General features: G+C 34.8%; 2 protein-coding genes across 2 annotated transcripts; one reads left to right on the forward strand and one right to left on the reverse strand.

The window, feature by feature from the left end:
• Nucleotides 1-439: 439 nt before the first annotated feature.
• Nucleotides 440-4,037, reverse strand: LOC134239367 (uncharacterized). The gene is made up of 10 exons (XM_062721546.1): nucleotides 3,862-4,037; nucleotides 3,584-3,749; nucleotides 2,722-2,822; nucleotides 2,427-2,564; nucleotides 2,140-2,301; nucleotides 1,839-1,954; nucleotides 1,589-1,706; nucleotides 1,159-1,484; nucleotides 957-1,025; nucleotides 440-746 (listed from the first exon to the last, which is right to left on the reverse strand). The coding sequence occupies exons 1-10, from the start codon at nucleotides 3,917-3,919 to the stop codon at nucleotides 516-518; spliced, it is 1,485 nt and encodes a 494-aa protein (XP_062577530.1). The 5' UTR covers nucleotides 3,920-4,037; the 3' UTR covers nucleotides 440-515.
• Nucleotides 4,038-6,226: 2,189 nt separating this feature from the next.
• LOC134239361 (nucleoside diphosphate-linked moiety X motif 6-like) lies at nucleotides 6,227-11,763 on the forward strand. The gene is made up of 7 exons (XM_062721536.1): nucleotides 6,227-6,323; nucleotides 8,864-9,045; nucleotides 9,414-9,620; nucleotides 10,411-10,469; nucleotides 10,559-10,610; nucleotides 10,777-10,824; nucleotides 11,293-11,763. Exons 1-7 carry the CDS (start codon nucleotides 6,319-6,321, stop codon nucleotides 11,628-11,630), a joined length of 891 nt encoding a protein of 296 aa, XP_062577520.1. The 5' UTR covers nucleotides 6,227-6,318; the 3' UTR covers nucleotides 11,631-11,763.
• Nucleotides 11,764-23,324: the final 11,561 nt, after the last annotated feature.

Here is a 23,324-nt window from a genome sequence, read left to right on the forward strand (position 1 = left end):
GTGTTTTCGTAGTAAATTTTAAACACAGGTAAAAGTTAGAAAAAAAAGTTTGAAAAGTTGATGCTTCATTTGATTGTTTTCCAATGTAACAGTATTTCGTTAAACCAGTAGTGGTGTTGCGATGGGATGCTGCAGTTAAAGGTTGTCAATGGTCAATTCACGATTTTTCTTATTAAAAGTTTAAAACCAGTATTCCTTAAAATTAACCCCTATATATATATTCGACATACCTGTAAAAGTATGTCATTTGTATAAGAAGTAATACTCCCTCCCCGGGTCAACAGGCCTATGGCTCTCCCTCACAAAGAGTAACCTCACAATGGTTCGGGAACGGATATGGACAATTTTTGTTGAAACTCTTTAATGCGTATACATCTAATAACGTACAACATGAATTTCCAGAATATGTTTTTTAAACTTTTTTCTGTTTCGTCTGTCTTCCGTTCCTTTTTCGCTATACTCCTAGCAAACAGAGGACATATGTAAACTATCCATAAATGCATTCACTGGAACAACTATTTTGTTCGAACAGTTTCACTTGGCTTAGCAGCTTTCCGAAGCTGGTCAAAATTGCTCGCCACTTTTTCCCACACCGAATCGACTTCCACTTTTTCTTTCATCTCTGGATCTATCCATATTTTCCGGACTGTGGCGTCACTTCGCGCTGTAGATGGGGATTTTCTCCCGCTCTCATTCACCTGCTTACTCAGTGGATCATTGAATGTTTCCCATTGATTTTGCCAAGGCTATCAATGTAATGAATGACAGAAATATTTATTATCAATTATTAATTTATCAAACTTACTAAAAAAAGGTATGCTCACCGTATTATTTTGATGAATGCTTTGTATACTTGAGGTTAAATATTGTGTTTACCTATATATGAACAATATCCAAAATTGAATTTGTGCGAAATGCATTTAAAAATAGATATATTATGCTTTCAATGTACAAACCTGTGGCTCATGGTGCTCCTCGATGGTATTGCTGAAATCGTCCCACCAGACAGAACGCCTTCTGGAGTCCTGCAGAGAAGCAGCGTAGTGTATGTATATATAAACATTATTCATATATTGTACGCATAAATATTGTACTAAATATCAAGGAATGTGGAAATTAAAAAAACATATCTAATTTATTAAGGTAAATATTACTAACAGTTTGAGAGCTTATGGAGACAATTTCGCTGTTCTCCTTGCTTTTTCTCTTCTTTTTCTTTTTCTTCTTGTGGAATTTTGAATGATCGGCGTACTCTTCCATCGTTCCTAAACTATGTCTGGTTGTAATGTTAAAATGTTGTGCCAGTTTCCTCCAATTTCTCTTTGCATTCATTTCCAATTCGTGGTTTATCTTGTTGCGGAATTTGATTTTCCAGTATACGATGAAGAGGATCATGCCAAGGAGGAGCACTAAAGGCACTGTTGTTCCGACTATTATTATAACTATTGGGACTTCGTCATCATCAGTCGGAGTTGCCTCTTTATCTAATTAATATTATTACAGTGATCAGAATTTTTTAACGAGATTTACAGTTGCACAATAAATTTGATAGAACAGGTACATAATGTTCAAATTAAAATGTACTCACATCGATTTACCAGGTTAGCCATTACACCTGGTGACGTCACAGAAGTAGATGTCTGGTTGTACTGACAGATCTTTGGGTGATATGTCAGGTATACCTGATCACCGCTGCTGGTGATAGCCTTTGGACAAAGATTCAGATTCAATTTTAGAATTGTTTGATTTTCATAAAATGTGATGCGTTCATAAAAGTGAATGCCATTTAGAAAATTATTCAGCAAATCTTTACAAAAATTAAGTCGCTAAAAACTTACATAACAAAGAAATCTGAATGTGTTGGTTTCATCCGTAGAGATGTCCATGTTATAAACTGTCAGATAAGTCGTGAATCCAGACAGCACAGAGTAAATGCAACTAAGGTTACCGCTGTCTAGGGATTACAAAGTAAATTGTATGCAAAAACTACTCACTTTACCGAATCTAGAAAACAGAATGTTACAACTGGCCGAGTGAGATAATATTAAAATATTAACTAAATAAGAATCATCCCTCTGTACGAAATGCAAAAATAAAAGAATGAAGAAAGAAGAGAATAAAGATAGAATTCACACTCACTTGTAAATGTTATACTAGTTGTAACACAAGAACTATTATAAGTATGTATTAAAGAAGTTGTCGTTCCGTACACAATGTTTCCACTGCAGTCAGAGTTCAAGGTCATGTCAAGGGTGCTCGCAATACTATTGGGACAGTTTATGAAATCCGACGTCTCGTTACCTTAAAAAGATAAGATAATTTTTCCATCATCAAATCGTTTCAATCTAGCTGTAGAGCAGTTTGTTGTAAAGGAAAGGGTGAATAATAAGAGAGCTATGCTATTCCTGTTGAGGGTGACGTGGTACCTTTTTTAACGTACACTTCCTGGGTCCCGGTGGGTATGGCTGATGTTAGATTACAGGCCTCCGCTGCGGGGAGGAGTGTAGAACTAGAAGCTACGACCGTCTTCCCAACCACTCGCTCCTGAACAAAGGCTGAGATATCTGGGGGAAAAATCCAGTTCAGATATTAAAAAAATGGTAAAACTGATTTGTTTTGAAATTCACATTTTTAAAAAGCATATCAATATTTTGAAAATGACATAGCTTTTTTCGGAATATTAATTACTTTTCATCGCTATATTTTAATAGATTTTATTACCTGAGTTATAGTGGACAAGATACTTGGTTTCCGTAATTTTTGTAAATGACATACAGAAATACACGTCATATAGACTGGTACTAAGGATAGGGATCCGGGCTCTGTAGTATAGAAATATAAATATATACATGTACCGAGAGAGAGAGAGAGAGAGAGAGAGAAAGATAGAGAGAGGCACACTTAGGGATAAAACCCCCAGTGACATTTTTTAAATCTCTGATATATGCTATATGATAATAAAGTTTAGTTTTGAAAGGACCTAAGAGTCAATAAGAATTGCAAACGCTAACTCTCGATTCCTGCCTACATCTTATGCACACTAACAATTCAAAATGTTTGAAATACTTGCTATTATTTTTTTAACTCCAAATTTGAGTTCATTAGTCATTGATTAAATTCCTGCTAAGTACCTAAAACTTTTTCTGAGAAGGAATTCGGGGTGTATTTTTCATCAAAATCAGACTATTTTGTGCATTTTGAACCTTAAACACCCCCCCACCTTGAAACAAAACATAAGCCTGGCATGAATTCGCTTTTAAAACAATTTATAATAAATATACATGTAAAAAAGGAAATTTCGTTGAAGGATGCTTGTGAAAATTTATGTTCTTAATTTCTACAGTGAAAAAAAAACCCGTAAGTTTTTCCTATACTGAAGAGTTATCTCTTTTTGTATTTCAAAATAAACAAAATTTAATGTTCTGTGAAATTTATATAAATATTCTTTATAAACATAAAAAATCCAAAAAAAAAAAGTGGTAACTGCTGAAAATTTGACTTAAGAGTTTGGCGACAGAACAACAGTTTTTTGCAGGATTTCAGCTCATGAATCATGTGATTTGTATTTCTGACTTTTAAGTACCTCGTGATATATCGGCCATTATCGATGTATTCGCAGTCGAAGGTCTGAGTGGAGGAGTGGATCAAGCTTTTGAAGTTGCTGATGCTCTGGTTGGTAAACGTCACGAGGCCATTGCTGGTCGTGTACCACTCTCCTCGAAGATCGGAGGGAAATTCACAAGCTCCATCTAAAGCAATCCAACAAAGTCACAGAGAAAATGCAAGTTATTGTAAAAATATATCAATTTATATTTTCTTCATTTTTTTTCTTATAAAATGCAGAAATATCGTCATACACACCTGTAAGTCGCCAGAGGTAAGCTATAGAGAAGTACAGCGGACAGACGAAGCCTAACATACCGTCTTCGTTCGTTCATCCCATTCTATCCTCTGGTCAACTATTAAACTTTAATCCTTCTTTACGGAATCATTTTTTTTTTTACAATATATCATGTACACGAGATAATTCTTACATATTGTGTTGGGTTAATAAAAGCGAGGGCCAGTTAGTGTTGTCATTAGAGAATTAAATGGCTGAACACCTCGTTAGCCAGGGACAATGGCTGTTAATAACACTGGGTGCACCTTGTCCGATTCTGCTGTTTATACAATATAGGTAAATATAAGTAAACTTATTTTCTTTAATTTTAAATTGATAGCGCCAAGCTTATTGTCATATGACTGACTTTTCTTTTATTGGAGTCTGTACTTTGAGATCACACGAAAGCCTCTTTAAAGAAAAAAATAAATTCATAATGCACGGAAAAGGTAATCTTCTTTATTTACGAATTTTGTCCGCTTAATCAAACAAATATTATCTTTTGTTATTACTGGATAATCATTTAAAATAAATTGGAATGTTTATGGGTCATCTATGGAGAACTTAATTGCAATAAACAGGCAATGAATTTTACCACAGTGAAGGATTGTTGATAAAGTTGAGTAAGGTTTTATATGGCAACGATCATTATTATTTAACAGCTTTGTATCAAATATAATATTTTCGCAGCTGAAGGACCAATCCTTTACCCCCCCCCCCCAATAAGGATCTACTTGAATCACAATTTCTTTTTATAGGCCAGATGCTCGCCTAAGTTGCCTCATCTCTTATTGCTTAATAAAAACCCCTCACATTTATTCATAAAATAAATTTTCAACACAATTATTTGACCCAAATAAATGAATGAATGAATGAAACAAGAGGCCCATGGGCCACAACGCTCACTTAAATAACGTTGACCCTGCTTTTCTTCACCAGACTTTTCCCTTGTTGCCCCACCCTACCCTACCCTTGAGGGGGGGGGGGTGATTTCAACAACCTAGAATCTACACTTTCCTAAGATGAGTTCACATAAGTTTAGGCTTTTCTGGCCTGTGTGTGTGAGAGGGTGAGAGAGGGTGTGTGTGTGTTGTTTTTTTTTCATATATATTTTAATATAAAACTTTGATTCCCGTTTTGGCTCCACTATAGCCTCAGTGGCCAAGATTTGTACCAATTTAGAATCTATACTACCCAATATGCTTCCACTTTCATCTTTTGTGGCCGAGTGGTTGTTGAGAAGAAGATTTTTAAAGATTTTTCCTAAATATTTCACTGCTAAACTGTGATTCCCTATTGTGGTCCCATCCTAAGGGAAGGGGGGGGCATGATTTCAAGAATTTAGAATTTACACCACCACAGGACGCCTCCACGTAAATTTCATCAGTTTTGGTCCTGTGTTTTTCAGACGATTTTTCCCCTATATGTTTCATTGTGAAAATCTGTCTCTGTTGTGGCCCCACCCTAGCTCCGGGGGCATAATTTCAACAATTTAGAATCAATACTACCCTACGACGCTTCCACGTAAGTTTCATCCTTTCTTGCTCAGTGGTTCTCGAGAAGCAGATTTTTTAATGACACCACCCACAGGCAGCTAACGTTTCTTATTTTTCTTTTTAATAATAAAAAAATTATAACGTTATCCCCTACCTAATAATAATAATAAACAAGGTTTATGATTAGGTAGGGGTATATTTTTTATAAAAGAAAAATAAGTAACGTCAGGTGCCTGTGATACCACCCTATTCTTACATTTTCTTGATTTTCTCCCCTTGCAGTGGGGTTTGGATCTTTATTTTAACAATAGTGGTTCTTGAGAATTTGAAAAGGTGAAAAGTTTACAGACAGACGGACAGACAGATAGACCGACGGACACCAGGTGATCAGAAAAGCTTATATACTGTAGCACAGGTGAGCTAAAAGTAATATTTAAAAAAAATCAAATATGAAAATCTTAATATTTCGTGGAAGTGGAAAGGTATAACACTTTTCTAAATTAAAAAAAAAGTTTGAAAAACGAATTATCTTACGTTTATAAATGAGTGTATGTTACCAATGAGGATCAAGTTCATTTATCTGTTATTTTTATACCGCAATTTTACTCTGAAAAAAAAAAGTCCTCGGGGTTCAGCCCCCGGCCACCTCGACCCCCCCCCCTTTAGATCCGACCATGCCGTTTAGAAATCTCCATAAATGTTCTTTATGTCTCGAGTGAATAAAATGTGTTTTGCCCCATGCCAAATTCTAATGAGCACAGGATCTCTGAGTAATGCAATATTGAGTTTGGGGTTTGGGAATGAAGGTATACCGGAAATAAAATTGCTGTTTCGGTTTTGTTGTTTTCCACGCCTATATTGTTTCCTAAATGAATTTAAAACTTCAACTTACGCAAGTTATGGAGACAAGGTGTAGGTGACAGATTTTGCAGAATAATAAGAATGTGGTAAGAAAAATCAATCACTATACCCCTTTCCAGAATTTCTTAAACACAGAAACTGATGTGAATTACATTTTTCATTGAAAGCAAGTAAAATAAATAAGCATTATATAGATTGCGTATAAACAGTCTAGACGAACTCCAAAAACGGCGTGAACTCCAAAAAAGAAGTCTTTGGCTCCGTCATGCATTGCGGCAAAATGGCTTCCGGTGTAAACAAACGATGGATTATCGATCGCTTTCTCCACAAATACGACCGAATAATGGCTGTATTTATAGTAAACTGTGACTGGATTTTAATTTTTGTTGAATAAATAAATACACTTATTAAATTATTAAGTGGTTATTGACTTATTTATCGCTCTGCATTCTTGCATAATAGTGATTTGGGATATACATGTACGACATCGGATTCAATAAAGTCGGTAAGAATAATTTCCTAACTTAATTTATTGTCCCCTTGATTAAAATTTTATGCCATTCCTACTATAAAGATGCTTAAATTTTAATTCTAAGACACTTAGATCGTATTTATTTTATGAAAAACCAAACAATTTTCGCGGCGGAGTAGATATTAACAGGTTCGTTTTGAGAAGACCTTTTTACCGTAATTTTAAAAGAATGATTTTTTAAAGTTCTTAAACTGATAGATTATAATTCTAAAATGTTTTCAGGATTATATCTGTGCATATTCAGACGTCATACAGGATTATATGACGAAATAATATTACAAATGGGTAAAATTCAGTCAATGTTTAACAGTTACAACATATATATTATATTGTTCAATTTTACATATTTTCCCCTTTTATCATTTATTTAATTCCCAAACGTTTATTTTTCTTAATTTGTAATTGATCTAACTTGAAACGGGAACTTTTTAAAAAAAAAAAAAAAGCAACAGAGGAAATGTGGAAACTGAATGGATTCTCATGAAACTGTCACCTAGTCAACTCTTATTTATGATTAAAACCATCAGTTCAGTACTTTTTTAATTTTTGGTAAGATGTATTTACAATGCAGTTGCTCATTGCTGCTCTAAAAATGCTGAAATTCATTTGTAGACGATAGACATGAAAGACAGAGGAAATTCGAACAACTGATAATTCGCCAGTCCCTAACTTATAAAAAAACTTCTAAAATCAGTAAAAGTCGTTCTAAAATGACTAACTTAGTCACTGCAAACAAATTATCAACCACAGAGATGTTTTCATAAGATTAAGACTGTTTAATTTGTATTTTGTATCCTACTTGTACGAGGTCTGGATGAACCTCGAAGTTGGTCAACTTTGAGTTGAAATTAAAAAATATTTGCACATGAAATCAAAATTCTAACAAATACGTTCTCTAAAAACATTTATTATTAATCATTTCTGAGAACTTACATTATTGCAAGGTAATCCAATTTTTTGCAAAAGCACTTTTTATAAGAGCCCACTTTTCACGATTTTTCACCGTTTTTTGATATAACTGCGCATGCGTGGACTCGTTTTTTGGAGTCTTTTCTGGACTGAAATTCTCACTTCCGTTAACGCCGTTTTTGGAGTTCGTCTAGACTGATAAATCCACGGAACGATGTTAACAGTGTTTAACCCTCGTTTGGGGGTCAGTGGTCATATCGTAGTCGGAATCATCTTAAGAAAGAAATAGATACATAAAGAGAAGAATCGAAAGTAGAACAGGATTTGTAAACATGGTAAACGAAGTCACAGAACAACTTACTTGAGAAAAGTTACACAATTCCTCATATGCACTAGTAAAAATGATGACCTAAAACTTATTTAGGTTACGCCATCAAATTTTGTTATACCGAGTTAATTAGGGCTGTATCAATATATTGAACATTCAATATGTAGCGATTGATATTAAAGAATGTATCGTATCGAAAAAATTACTTCTAATCGGACAGGCAGATTTTCTTGTAATTCTGTGAAAAATTTGGAAATTTTTAAAAAATACATAGACAACTTAATTTAACATGTTGTTTTCACAGTCATTGAAAGTTTGAATTTGAAGTGTAATTTGTTAAGACAGTGAGACAAGAACTTTGAAAATTTTTTTAAAAAAATTCATGCATGAAATGAATTATAAGACTTTTTTTTGATAGACTTGCTAAAGAATCCAGTATATCGGATATTATATTATAAAATATTGTATTGTATCGTATCAATTTTTTTTCTCAATACACAGCCCTACCAAGTTTACATTACTGCTTTTGACAGACGTGCTTGGATTTGTAATACGCATTATTCAACATCTCTTAGACACTTTTAATTAAATGAAAACTTTTTGATTAATCAAGTGTTTACATGATCCTTTCCATTAATATTACTCAAACATACAAATACCTAAATTCAGATGAACATAAAAAAATTTAAATTATGATCCGCATCAGTTGAAAAAAATTCTTTGGACTGCTCACATTTATGTGAGTTGGCCAGCAATGCCAAACATAGCTAATTTTATTTTTGGCCTGATTCAACAGTTTCCTTGTCTGACTACAAGAGAAGTAATGCTAAAATGCATTTGAATTTCTATTCATGAAGGGTCTTGCCATCTTTAATGAACTATCCTCTGAGAAGAATTCCCAGGTTGTGCAGCTGGTGTAAAAAATTCCATAGAGCATTCAGCTCAGCTTCAGTAACAGAGGACAAATATCATGGAGTAACTGTAGATCTCAATACATCACCGTCACTCACCTCAGAAGATTTCAAACAAATACTGTCAGGTTTGTATTTAAACTTTAAAATTCCTTAAGGTCTAATTATTGCAAATGTATGGATCAAAGTTATATAAAAGGAGAGATTCTTAATTGATGTTCAAAACCTAACCTATTTTAATGTCATATATTAACTCTTAATGTAATCTGCTATGACAATTTTATTAGTATTATGAATATCTGATTCCCATCTGTTTATTGTCTTTCAAAAATTACCACCCAAAAGGTACAATATTCACCTAAAGGGCAAGGTACATATTGTACTTGAAGGGTTGCTTCTTTATCCTATTGACTAAAACACAGTAATAATTTATTTATTATTATTCATAATATGATATAAATAATAATGGTACCTTTGAAGTTATTGGTTTTTGCAGATTCGCTCCAGAAATGGAGAGGAGAGGGTAAAACAGCTGTCTGGATCAGGGTCCCGATCCTACTGAGTCACCTGATTCCAGAGGCAGCCAATCAAGGATTTCAGTTCCATCACGCGGAGTACAGCCAGTCCCTCCTGAAGCTGTGGTTGGACGAGAGTAGGGAGGACCTGACGCCACAGTTTGCCACGCATCAAGTGGGGGTCTCAGGTAAGACAAGATACAGTGATAGTTAGTTAAAATAGCTCATGATTACAAGTAACAGCAAAGAATAAGTTACCATGGTTTACTGGTAATCATTCTGTGGTTTGCATTTCTTCATGTATGGAAACATTTAAACTAAAAATTAAAGAACCCCTTTTTATTCACAAGGAATCATTATTTTGCTTGAAAAAAACTGTCTGCTCATGAAAATTTTGTTAATTCCACAAAAATAAAATGAGGAGAAAATTTGTAATCTTCAATAATTGTTCTAAAATTTATGAATTTTAGTTCAAAGTGGAATCTATTACCAGATAATGGTATTCTCAATTCTCCATTGATGATAACCTTTATACATTGTAGTTCCAATGTAAATGATCAAGCAAGTTCACTTCACGATTGACTGTCAATTAATTTAGGTTATAAAACACCTCTCCAAGGTCATATTGATTGTGTGGGAGGAGAGATGAATGGCATCTCCAGTTAAATTTGTAATGTCAGGCAATTTCTCTGCGTAATTTAATTATCAGAAGCTTTCACTCAGCTTATTAGTATTTCCATATCAGGATAAATGTAATGTGTCATTAATTTAAACAAAGACACATTTAGAAAATTTTACATTCCACTTTTTAAAAAATGCGTTCGGAGATAGTTCGCTCTAGTAGTTTTGATAGTTTTGACTATCAAATGAAATACATTTTTTGGGGGGATTTTTACAGAGAAAATAATATAAAGGAGATAATTTGATGGAGTGATTCAGACATAACAGATCTGTAGCCGTTATTTTTGTTGTCTACAGGAATGGTGATTCGTGAGGACACGCGACAGGTGCTAGCTGTACAGGACAGAAATAGCAGGGTAATTCAGTACAATTCTCTATGTCCTACAAGGCTAACAGTCTCAGCAGGCACATTCATATCTATTTGTACATTTCATTTTCTTTTCAGTTTAATCTATGGAAATTCCCAGGAGGTTTATCAAATCTGGAGGAAGATATCTGTAAGGCCTAATACTCATTTTTTTTTTTTTTAAATTAGATTTCAACCATTATTGCTAATTTTCGAATTTGGAATAACTTCATTAGGATAATAAACTAATTAATCAAAGAAAGAATTTTCAAAAATATTCACTGATTTGTTGTAATTATTTATTGATTATTTTATAGGTGATACAGCCGTGCGTGAAGTTTTTGAAGAAACGGGTATTGAAGCAGGTAGGAAATCTTAGAGTTATCTTTCTTTTGATTAGGACCGTGTGCGTAAAAAAGTTAATTGTGCTAAGACTCCTACTCATTCCCCCCTACTACTTCAATTCATTATTTAATCAATCGATAAAATTGCACAAGCCTAAGAATGATAACGTGTTTTAGATATGTGAGGACCACACGAAATCAATTGCATAATAAACAAGTTGGAAGTTTTAGGTAGACGTATTCGAGGTTGTTGTTTTGATTTAACTGACATACATACACTGGATTTAAATCACTGACTCCGCAGATTTAAGTCGGTCAGGACTTGTCACCCTGACACCAGTCGCTATGCACCTCCACTGATAATGCACTGTAAATTATTGTGCGACATTTTCTTGGAAGAAAGTTTGTATTTAGGCAATTATCGTAGCTTACATTTTCCAAAAGGGGTTTATGCATTTGACTGAAGACTACTATAGTAATGTTCTTTAGAATTTCAGTCAGTCCTTGCTCTGAGACAGCAACATAGACAGCCTGGAGCTTTCGGAAGGTCAGACATTTTCATTGTATGTCGCCTTCGACCTTTAACATTTGACCTGAAGCCTTGCTCACGTGAAATAAAAGCATGTCAATGGATGCACATCGCAGACATGCAGAAACAGAGCAATTTCTCTGACTTTACAAACAGATTGACCAGCATGGCGATTTACGGTGTCCAGCACGGATTTCAAGATCTGGACATAACCTACGAAGAGATGAAGTCAGTGTATAAGGGACTGCGATATAAGCTTTACCACCGACCTATACCGGTCAACGGACCAACCAACTGACGAAGCTGTTTAAACTCGGGGTGGACTGTGATATCATTTATGTTGTGCATGCTCTTTTTAAAATTTTAATAAACACGAGAATGTCTTCTAAACAGGCGATAGGTTTTATATTTGAATAAAATTGTTTATTCTCTATCTTAAGTGTGTATAAATTTACAAGGAAGGTATGAATTGTAGAGCGTTTTACAGACTACAGTAGGATAACGGTATTCGTGCTGGGATTGAGTTAACCTTGTTTATATATGTATATGTATGTGGGCAAATATTCAAAATATCTCAAGTCTTTCAAACGATGTCGTCCTCCTAAAAAGACATAACAAATTAGCACTCACTAAATGAATAAAATGAGGGAATGAAGATAAATTTGACTTTTTATCGACCAGCGATCAAAACTTCAAAGGATGGGGCCTAATCGCGTCTGATAGCATGATTTCTCATGTCGCGGATACAAAGAAGTGTCCGATATTCTTTTTATTCCAACACGTATTTTCCTGGTCCTTGAAGGAATGCAGACAAAACCTGTTTACGTAAAAGAAATTGAATTTGATTTTAACACGGATTTCGTGTTCTCAACAAAGCGTAGTTAACGTGTATTGGGTAGAAGAAAGTTATATATGGAGCGGGCCGGATTTTCCCCTAGATCCAACCGTATCCTTTCCTTACAAAGAAGTTTAACAAAAGTGTCTACATCTATTTTCTCGTCTTGATTTATGTATCGGTATTTAACAAGAGGTATTTTCTTTGATTTGTAAGTAAAGTTTTATTTTGTAGATCGAAATATCAATATCATGTTAAATTATTTTCAGTGTCCCAGGACCCTTTCTTCGTCAGTGTTTTTTGAAAAGAGAACGCAATTAGACAACTATTTTTCCAGTGATTTATTATGCTTTAAAGCTGAATATTGTTTCTAACATCCTATTTTTTATCTATTGCGTTATATAACGGTCAGGTACCACTGTCCTCGTCAATCCCTGCTTTATTACGTAATTTGACTGTCACTTGTGTAATGTGAATATTTGGAAATAAAAAGGGTAATAAGTACCTTTTTTTATTCAATCGTGATTTAATTCAAAGTGTGAATTGGAATATACCTGTATTTTATTACCCTATTTGTGTATCGATAGAGTGTGTTGTATTCCATACCGATGTATTGGCACTCTAAGTACTGTATAGCGAAAGTACTATCTCCATTGAAAATTATTAAAAAAAAAAAAAAGATTAGTGCAAATAGTTCAAGAGTACAGAAACACTTTAATATTTAATGTTCACACAAAGCATGTGATGTCTGGACTGTGGGTCGTAAGCTCGGTGATTCTCTGATTCAGCTCTTTGCGATTAATATTATTATTATTGGCTTCTTGAAAACTTCATGATGTGAACCCTTACTGAAAAGGGTCACATGTTTTTAAACATAATCTTGGTCACAGAGATAGATTTCTTGCGTAACTTTCAAATTTAAGAGGCAATTGATGCGCTAGGTCATGTCGTAAGTGAACGTGGATTAGCACTAAGCCAGAGCAGACGATACTTGACCCCAGGTCAAAGCAGGTTATCTCCCGGAATATTAACCAGACCCGTCTTTTTATTGGAGATGAAGAAAAGTCTATCACAGGAATTGCGTAAGCTATGATTACTTTCTAAATGTGTGTATTGGTCTGACCGGGTCATTGAAATCTCGGCACCAGCTTGGAGGTGTTAACCGCTGGTCTTGTTATTCACCTTGATAAGATAGCGAAGTCCTGGGGACCTATGTCTTGTTCTTTATACCACTTATAACCCTTTAACTGGTCATTGATGACGAAATATAAAGTATAGTCCTACTTTTCTACCACACCCTCCCCTCACGCACTAGTTTTATACTCCACCCTCATAAAAAAACGGGTACATTGCGTTGCATCTGTCGATCTGTATGTCTGTCGGTATACCGCGCTCTGTCTGTCTTGAGAATCGTATGCTTGACAGACAAACTTGGTACACCGCTACCCTCTGAAGATGACACTGAGGTCAAACTGAAGAAAATTAGTACATTGTGTATAAATTTATGTATGATGCTTGTCCCTTACAAGTGGGTGACCAATTATACAAACCTTCGAGAGTTTAATTTTACAACATGGGGGGCTTACATGTACATTTCTTGTTCTCGTTCCTTTTCAATACTTGAACAACTGCGTGTCTCCGCAATGCGAACAAAGTTTGATCTAAGACATGAATTGTTTAAAATGTAAACATTAATTTACCACAACTGTTTTTATGCTCAATAATGATGGAAAACTACGAAAAAACATCCGGTCTGAGAGATTTACATGAAAGATCAACGCCATCAAATTCTATTCATTTCGAATCAAGAATAGGTCATGATATTAAATCTTCATTAACGTTCTAGTTACGTGCAATATGTATTGTTTATATCAAGTGATATATCTTATAAGCACTACATGCTTTGGGTTGATTTGCATTTTTTGCTACTGTATATTGTTCGCTCTCTCGAATAGGCATGATTGGAATTTACGACAACCAAGCAGACGCACATACAGGTATCCGGCACCACATGTAGGTCTGCATTCACAGAAGTTGTCGGACAACTGTTTTTGCGGCTTGTGGACATCAGATTTTGCAATCTTCGCATTTTCTAATTGTTATTTTCGAGGAAGGACATTTATTTTAAGAGAAGCTGTGTTGTTTTTCGTTTTATTTGCCCACTCCCTTCTTAAGGTCCCAAGAACACATGTCATCACGTCTTCCTTTTCGACGATTAAAAAAATTCGGATTCTAATCTGACGTCAAACAAAACTAAAATACTCTTATAGGGACTAAAATAAAATCGATACATACCATTAACTATTTGTCTATTGTCTTAAAGTTAGCTGTCCTTTTTTTCTTTCTGGACATCTCGGTGATTGTGAGGTCATAAAACCAGTCTAGGAAATTCAAATATACGTGTCCCCAAACATCAAGTCTTTTAAACATATGTAAAGAGAAGTGCATAATTGATATACAAGTAAATGTATTTTGACCTCTGTTGTGATTGACTGGTAAATGTATTTTGACCTCTGTTATGATTTACTGGTAAATGTATTTTGACCTCTGTTGTGGATCTTTTGAACGAGAGTCTTCAATGAGCTGATTCCCTCATTAAAGAATCGCGGAAATGGTGATTTTGATATTCTAAAAGACACCATTAGGATTTGATGTCTCTGTGAACTATTTAGTTTCTTAATGTGAGGGCAAAGGAAACGTATGACCTTACATATGTGAGCGCTGTAAACAGAGGAAATTCGTGTCGGATGTGTTCCAGCCACCTAAATTGGGGTTCTTTTTGGAACACTGAAGTTTCCCGAAATTTAATGAGCGGAAACTCTTGTAGTGATCAAGACTCTATCACAATATTGATCTGTTTGTCCCAAATTACTCCTATTTTCTTATTGTATCAATGCTGTATGCCTTGTACACCATCAAATGATTGAAATAGTTGTACGTATTAGGTTATTTGACAATGAAAATGATCGTGTTGTCGAACTGCTACAAGCTCTTACAGACGGACAGTTAAGGACATGATTAACTGTGCAAAAGGTAGTTGTGAATTGGAACTCTTTTGTCTTGACATTCAGTGCTCTTGACCTTAAACAAGCAAAAAGCTCAGCAAGACGTCCTCCAAATCAATCATTTAGAAAGTTTATTCTTAAAGAATCTATTAAACATGTTTATTTACAATTTGAAATATGTCTGAAACACGAATTTTTGTTATTGATAAATCAATGGCTGTCTACAAGAAAACAAGGTGTTCAATATCACGACAAGACACTGTTGTCTCCGTGTTTGTGTAGGCACAACATTAGTGTTTTCTGTATATTACTATTCGTATTTTCAATTATTCGGTGTATAATTATAATTTACACATGAGTTGTTCACAGTGACATAGGTATTACATTTGAAGGTCTTAGTCCCAAAGAAAAAGCAACGAATACTATTATGTCTATTTCATGACATTCGATGATATTGTACTCATACCTTGGTGCCACAGTATTTGGGGCACGGCAGTATCTAATGGAAGCAGTCACCATTGCCAATAACTTGTGGGCCACAGAACGCGTACCATAGCATGATATTTGTAGGTCATGACGTATTGTGAGATCTAGAAAAGAATACTAATATAGCGTATCAGAAACCCTTGGCTAGCGAAGATGTGTATATACATGTACATTATGTAGGTCGTGTCCATCCACAGCACATCCCGTATCCCCCATTCGTATAAATTTTTACCTGTACTGGTCAAAGACCAGGAAATTGTGTTCTGGGTAAAGTATTTTGCTTAGTCAGCTGAAACTGTTTGTCTGTAAACAACTTTTCAGAATGCTTAGGTGCCTTTTAAGACCAGGATCAGGGGTAAAGGTAAGTGCAGCACTTTACCTCTCTGCCTGAGAAAATTCGGACAGAAAAGACAGAGAGCTACAGGTCCAAGCGTTGTAAAAACCGACGATTTAAGCCACCGCTTTTTTGTGTTTCATTTCGGGTCATATTTCTTCATTCTGTGCTTTTCCAAGCTTTAGGAATGGTACCCGATAACTTGCCATCTATTTTAATCCCATTTTGGGGCAAGCCTATGTTCTTAGCAAGATATACGCTCCAACATGGACGTCGGAATAAATTTTTTAAAACTGACATTCCAAAACATAGGGCTGTTTGGGACCGTTGAAAGGTAAATAAAGTATCAAGAATAGGAGTGAAATCCATGCTTAATTAATGGATATCATGCTTGAAGCTGGAGAAAGCTAAAAAAAAAAAAACAAGCAAGAATACCCCGAAGTGAGCAACAAAAAACAAAAAAAAAAGCGGTGGCGGAAATCGAAGGTTTTTAAAACGCTTGGATCTGTAGCTCTCTGCTTTATCTGTCCGAATTTTACAGTTACAGTTTTGCAGCTATTTATTTTCTGCAAAGTAGAGTTGAGCGAAAGGCTGCTTATGTTTTATCTTTAAATTTTGTGTAATGTACTCATTTTGCATTGACGTGTCATCTAGTGCCATCCAAATTACCATGTGGCAGACATTGTCTAAACATTACAAAAATGAGACTGGTATAATTATTATGATTGGGTCCAGGGAATCGCCCTTTCTGACCTGCAGCACGTGCATCTGTCAATAGGGATTTGTGCAAGTCATAATTATGTGCACATTTGCATCGCTACAGCTATTACATCAAATCCAACGGTAATTTTGTTGTTTTTTTTCTAAGCTCACCTGAGCAAAGAATCAAAGATATGGTGTAGATTTAAGTCTCTTTAAATTGTGGCCCAAGGGCTTTGGTGAAAATATTTTAAACTTTTTAACCTTGACCTTTCAAACCTTTGATTTTGAGATTTTTTACTCACTTTGAAAAAAAAAAACTTGAACCTTCACAATAGTTTTTAACAGTTACCGGTAGTCTTAGGGCATACATATTTTACAGTTGTATTCTTGCGACAAGACCTCCCTTTGGATACCACCAATTTGACCTTGCATTGTGTCGTACGCTGATAATGGCCATTACTTCTGAAGAGTTGATGCTGATGGTTTTTGTATCATAACACAGTCATGCATTTCACTTGCGACAAGATCTTCCCCAGGCATTGATATTCATTTCTTGACTTTTGAGTTTGAGCCACTTTATACTCCTACAAGTAAGAGCCTCGGTTAACGTCCTTACACTCCTTATATACGTTACGCGGCGCCAAGTCAAAAATATCTCGCCGTGAACCTCTAGCATGCTGGAGTAAGCCACTTTACAAAAAAAACCCTTAATCTTTGGTCGTGTCTTTTGAACGGTTGGTGCTAAAGCTTTCATATTTATATATATTGAGACAAGTTCCCATTTTTGTAACAACGTGTTTGATTTCTTGACCTTGGAGTTTGACTTGCAATTGAAAAACAAACTTTCGCCATGAGTTGCCATATTGTGGCATCAGTGTTGTAAAATCCGCTAATCAAATCATTCGGCACTTTTTCTTTAAAGAAATCATAGAAATCATTTCGTGATGCAGGTACCTTGAGGACAGTGAACTAGCTTTTATCAAAAGCAGACGACACAGTCGGTCAAGCATCAGCAGCTATGATAGAACGGCAGACGAGACACTCAGCTGCTTCCCGTCTTCGACTTAAAATTGACGTAACTCTCGTTTGCTCTCCATCCATGCACAGCTATGCGGAAGAAAGAAATCGCCGTTTAGTGCTACATTTATACAATTAATTTACATTCATCAGAAGGGACGCATCAATCAAGTGTTTACAGTTGAAAACAGGAGCACATCATTTCATTGATTAACTTTTATATTTGTTTCGTGATAATGACGTATAAATGAAGATTGTTTCACATGCGGAGATTAAAAAATGTTTGGTTGAGAATTAAGTCACATGTATTCTAGTATCAAGAGGTCGTACAAATATACAAAAGTCAGACCAATTGCAAGCAAGAATTCTTGATCCTTTTTATGCTCCCATAATCGAAGATTCGGGGGGTATAAAAAAATTTTATGCCCGTTCCTCTGTCCAGTGTTTGTCTAGCTGTCTGTTTTTCTGTTTGTTCATAAAAAAACTTTAAGCTTGCTCATTACTTTGCATAAGTGGGAGCTATGACTTTTTATATGTACATGTATAATTCTTTTGACAAGACCTTCACACTTGCCCTCTTGACCTTGGAGCTTGACCCAAATTTCAAAATATTACGAAATAATAACCTTGGTCAACACTTTTGAAAGGTTGTTGTAGGACTTGCAGATGTAAATTTCATGACAAGAGATTAAGAAGGGTACCAGCAAGTTTGATATTTTGACCTTGGAGTTTGACTGACTTTCAAGAACATAAACCTTGTGTGTAGCTTTTTTAGCAGTTGATGTTTGAACTGTTATTTTTTGTGATTGTACATCTTTATATATTTCCATTTCTAATATTTTTCTCTGTGATAACTCTTTGAAAGTTAGCGGAGTTGATTTCTTGATAATTCTACCGGAATGTAAATTAGGCAGGTCGATAGGTTAGGAGCTAAGGAGGCCTAATATGCATGCAAATCTCGTGTGCATCTGTCTTTGTGTCTGACGCTAAGGAGGCCAAATATGCATGTAAATCTCGTGCGGCTGCCTTTGAATTTGACGTCAGTGTGATAGGACTAGTGAAATTGGCATGGGAACCCTCGTGTAATTTAAATCTTTGTCTACATTTTTAAAGTCTAAATCTACAATTTTATTTCACAATGAAATGGAAATATAAGGAATCACTGTCTAGTTAATATAGTATGCCAAGGACATCAACGATAGTGGGAAACATGGGTTAATTTGCATAACGGGAGATTCCTAAAATGTACCAAAAAATTTGACCTTAAGCTTTGAGTTTGACCTACTTTTAAAAAAATTTAACTTTGGCCATTTCTTTTAAAGGGTTTGTTCTAGAGCATTTTACATTGCACTTGTCTATAATTTGTGACCTTTCCCTTGGATACCAACAGCTTTGACCATTTCGTCTTGATCTTGGAGTAGGACCAACTTAAAAAAGACTTTAGTTTTCGTCTTAACTGTTTTACGGTTGCTTTTAGGACTCCTATGTTTCACATGTGCATTTCTAGTGAAAGTAGAAATCATCCATTGTGTATCAAAAACTATTTCCCTTAAATTTTTCTTGCAACAATACCTTCCATGATGTACCATTAGTTTTGACCCCATGACCTTTGAAGTTGACTTTGAAAACTTTACCTTTGGCCATTACTTTAAATGCTTTATTCTAAGGTCTTTATATAATTATATTCCACATGCGTATTCATATTGTGACAAGATCTTTTGAATAGTTAGTACCAGGGCGTATTACTTTTTCTTTTTACAAGAGCTTTCCTTAGGTATCACGTTTTTGGTCTTTTGACCTTGGAGTTTGACTTGCATTTGTAAAACTTTAACCTTTTCCATTGGTTACTAATGGGGCATTGATATTTTAAAAACATCTTTTTTTCCCCAAATTAATCTGATTTGTTGATTTGCACTTTTTTAAAGGAAAACTTTTAAAAAGCAGTCAAAAATCATAACTATTTCATATTTTTCGCATAGCTTTTGCAATCAAGGCCATTTTTAATATCAGTTAACATGTCAGCAACGCTCTGCAACATTTTTAAGTTAAGTGCAGACAGATCGTGAAAGATTGCTAAGTACATGAATTTCGCTATTATTTCTTGCATGTTGAATATGACATGTAATTTTTCAGACTTTCTGGAATTCCTACATTTTCACATAGTAATTGGTTTACAGAAAACTACATAAGGGGGCATTATGTGTATAACTTCAGTCATCTACACATTTTTTTTAATTCAGCGCTTCTCGAGGTTTTTTCCTGTTTCTCTACCTGAGCCACGGGGTACCTGACATGGCAGGGACCAGTAAGTCTGGGGATGCCCCCCAAACTGCCAATAAAGTATATTATCGAAAACATAAGTCCTCAATATTTGTGCCTTTTCAATATTAACTTACAATTGGAATTTATGTCTGATAGTGCCCGAAAATTGTAAATGATCTGTTCCCCTCCAAAAGAAATTCGCTTTCTACGGGCCAGTCCAACAGTTTATCTCCCATTCTTGTCTATCGTCATCAGTTTTAAAAGATGGCGCCTGTTGATCAATCTTCTGATCAAATTTAATGACAGTTTAACCACTTCTCTTAAAAAGAAACATTTGTTTGGAAGTCGCCTTAAAAGTACGCAGGATTGTCTTTTATAAGTCTGAAAAGTTGGCCATTCGCATTATTCTATAATAAATGAAGGTGACTAAAAAGAAGATATATTGCAGATATGTACTTTTGTTCAGGTGCGCGAGAATCATCGTTAGAACTTGTTAAACGGAACTCTTGTTGCAGACCGTAAGTCACTCACATACGCTTACGAGGCGTTAATTTAATTTTAAAGAAACCACCAAACGATAACTATTTTTTATGCCGTATATAGTTTTTGCCTTGTCTGTCCGTCCGTCTCTCTCTAGCTGTCTATATCTCCGCAAAAAATAAAAAAATAAAAATAAAACCTTGCCCATAACCTTTGAATGGGTGGGGCTATGGCTTTCATATTTTACAGGTGCATTCCTTGTGACAAGACCTTTCTCTGGTTACTACCAAATTTGACCTCTTGATATTGACCTTGGAGTTTGACCAACTTTTACGGGAAAAAATACCACAATCTAATCTTATCCATAACTTTTGAAAAGTTGGAGCTAGGGCTTTCATACTTCTCGTGTTTTCATTGCGACAAGGCCTTTCAGTAGATATAAATATGTATATTGCATTTTCACCTTGACCTTGGAGTTTGACCCACTTTGAAAAAAAAAAAACTTTAACTGTGGCCATAGCATTTGACAGTTAGAACTAGGGCTTTCATATTTCGGAGGTGTATTTCCTTCAGGTAAGAAGACCTTCCTTTGGGTAACAACACTTTTGAAATTTTGACTTTGACCTTTGGAGTTTGACATGCATTTGAGAAAATTCAACCTTCGCCATAAGCTGCCATACGGGGGGTATCAATGTTGCACAATCACGTCTTGTAAAAGGGAAAACTTTTAGGAAGTTAAGGGGTTTTATATGCCATGACTGTTTTAACGAGGTTTTACGACGAAAATACTTTATAGTAAAATCCTCTTTTAACTACTTCAAAACTCATTTCCACAACATTTCAGTCTACCTTGGTAAAGCACTATTTGGAAAATATATTGATGCTTTTCAGTCTCCATGCTCTCTGTCTGGAATTCAAGAAACTCGGTTTGATGTAAAACATATTTCACTCATTTTAGTGAGATTTAATATATGAGCAATGAGTATATCCAAATCTTAATATATTGGGAGACTTGAATAAAAAAACATCTTTCTATTTTTCGACCTTGGGAACGGATCTTTTTAAGTTAATAAATTTGTAACAAAAATCCCGCTATTAATTCGGTTATGTAGAGTTGTTGTCAGATATTTGTAGAATTGGATAAAAAATGACTAATTTGAAAACTTTGTCTACATAGTCGTTGATAAACAAGCTTACGTTTATCAGGAAACGCATAAAATTTCGGGGAAATATTGGTGTAAAAACAAACCCTTCTTTGACCCTGGATGATTGAAGCTTTCATTGACAAGTCAGCGAAAATATAGAAGATAAGTGTATATAAATAAAATGCAAACAAAAATCATTTATAATTTTTTATGAAAAATCATGAATTGCTTGCGTTTTCAGTGTGAATTTTGAAAATTCTAGACTGTGACGACTTTATAAATGATTCGATCATACCGCTGCCTCTGTCATCTTTATAATGTCTATGCACACGTAAATTCAGTCGTAAAGTCTACGTTTACGTCTACGTCTACGGCAAAATTTACGACCTTTAGTAAAACTTGGTACTGGTCTATTGATTTAGTGTACTTATCATTAAAAGTTTTCACCCCAATTAATGTGCGAAGTATGCACGTGCATTTTGCTTATTTCAAATGAAATTCTTGTTATTTCAAGATTTTGCTGAATGAATTTTAAGGCCATCGCAAAGGGGTTTGTTTTTATGCACGTTCACGCTTCCATAAGAAATTTAAAAAAATATAACTTTATTTAAAATAGTTCCATTATGTTTATTTATATAAAGTAATGTTACCATTTAATTTTTTTTTAAAATATCTGGAAAAAAATGACGACCAGGATGCACTAGAACCGATGAGACTGCATGATACCCATTTATTAAAAAAAAAACCTAGCTAAGGGAAATTACCCTACTAAGGTCCTCCACTATACCCTCTTTCCTGTTTACAGACGAAACATTTACTCTGAAGGGTATTAACAACAGGACGCCTCAAAATAAACGGAATAGAATAGGTGTAAAAATTATTTCATTCACGAAAACATACTACTATTTCTATGGTAGACAACCCCCTGCTGTATGCAAAGAATATGACATAGCATTCTACCTAGGGCGATAATTACATCTCTTTGCATAATGGGTATACATGATAGCCCAATGCTGGGGCAAGTTTTTAAAATGAAAACATTTAACAATATGCAATTCCTTTGAATTAAGCTGTGTCCCTGTTCCTTTAATGATTCTCCACGCAGATAGGTTATCAAATTTTTTTTGATTAAGTGCAAACACAGTATATACAAAAATTACTTTTTTGTGAAGTCATCATGAGATTCTTAAAAAACACTACCTGAATCCTGTTATATTCGTGAAAACTTGGATGTAAATGCATTTTTAGATGATACAATCTTTTACCTCCAGAATTTGTTAATTTATTCAGAGATTATGTTAATGTTTATCCTGTTCTGGTGTTGTTTCTTTTATTACTAATGTTGATGTTGATTCATCGCCTGATGTTGTTGCTTTATGACTAGTTTTAGTGTTGATCTATCCCCGGTGTTGTTTCTTTTATGACCAGTGTTAATGTTGACCCTTTTCCTGGTGTTGTTTCCTTTAAACTAGTGTTTATGTTGACTAATCTTCTGATGGTGTTCCTTATAAAATTTATGTTGATGTTGATCTGTCTCCTGCTGTTTCAATACTGGTATCAATGTTGACCAATTATCTCCTGGTGTTGTTACTTTTATTACTAGTGTTTATATATATTGTTTAACGCCCTTCTCGAGAATTTTTCACTCATATGGAGATGCTGCATATAATGATGTATTCTTTTCCAGAAAATATGGAGATGTTTAAAGGAGACAAAGGGTATTATG

Source organism: Saccostrea cucullata, unplaced genomic scaffold, assembly GCF_032062105.1.
Source record: "Saccostrea cucullata isolate Sc308-1 unplaced genomic scaffold, CSIRO_AGI_Scuc_v1 ctg135, whole genome shotgun sequence".
Classification (NCBI taxonomy): Eukaryota; Metazoa; Mollusca; class Bivalvia; order Ostreida; family Ostreidae; genus Saccostrea; species Saccostrea cuccullata.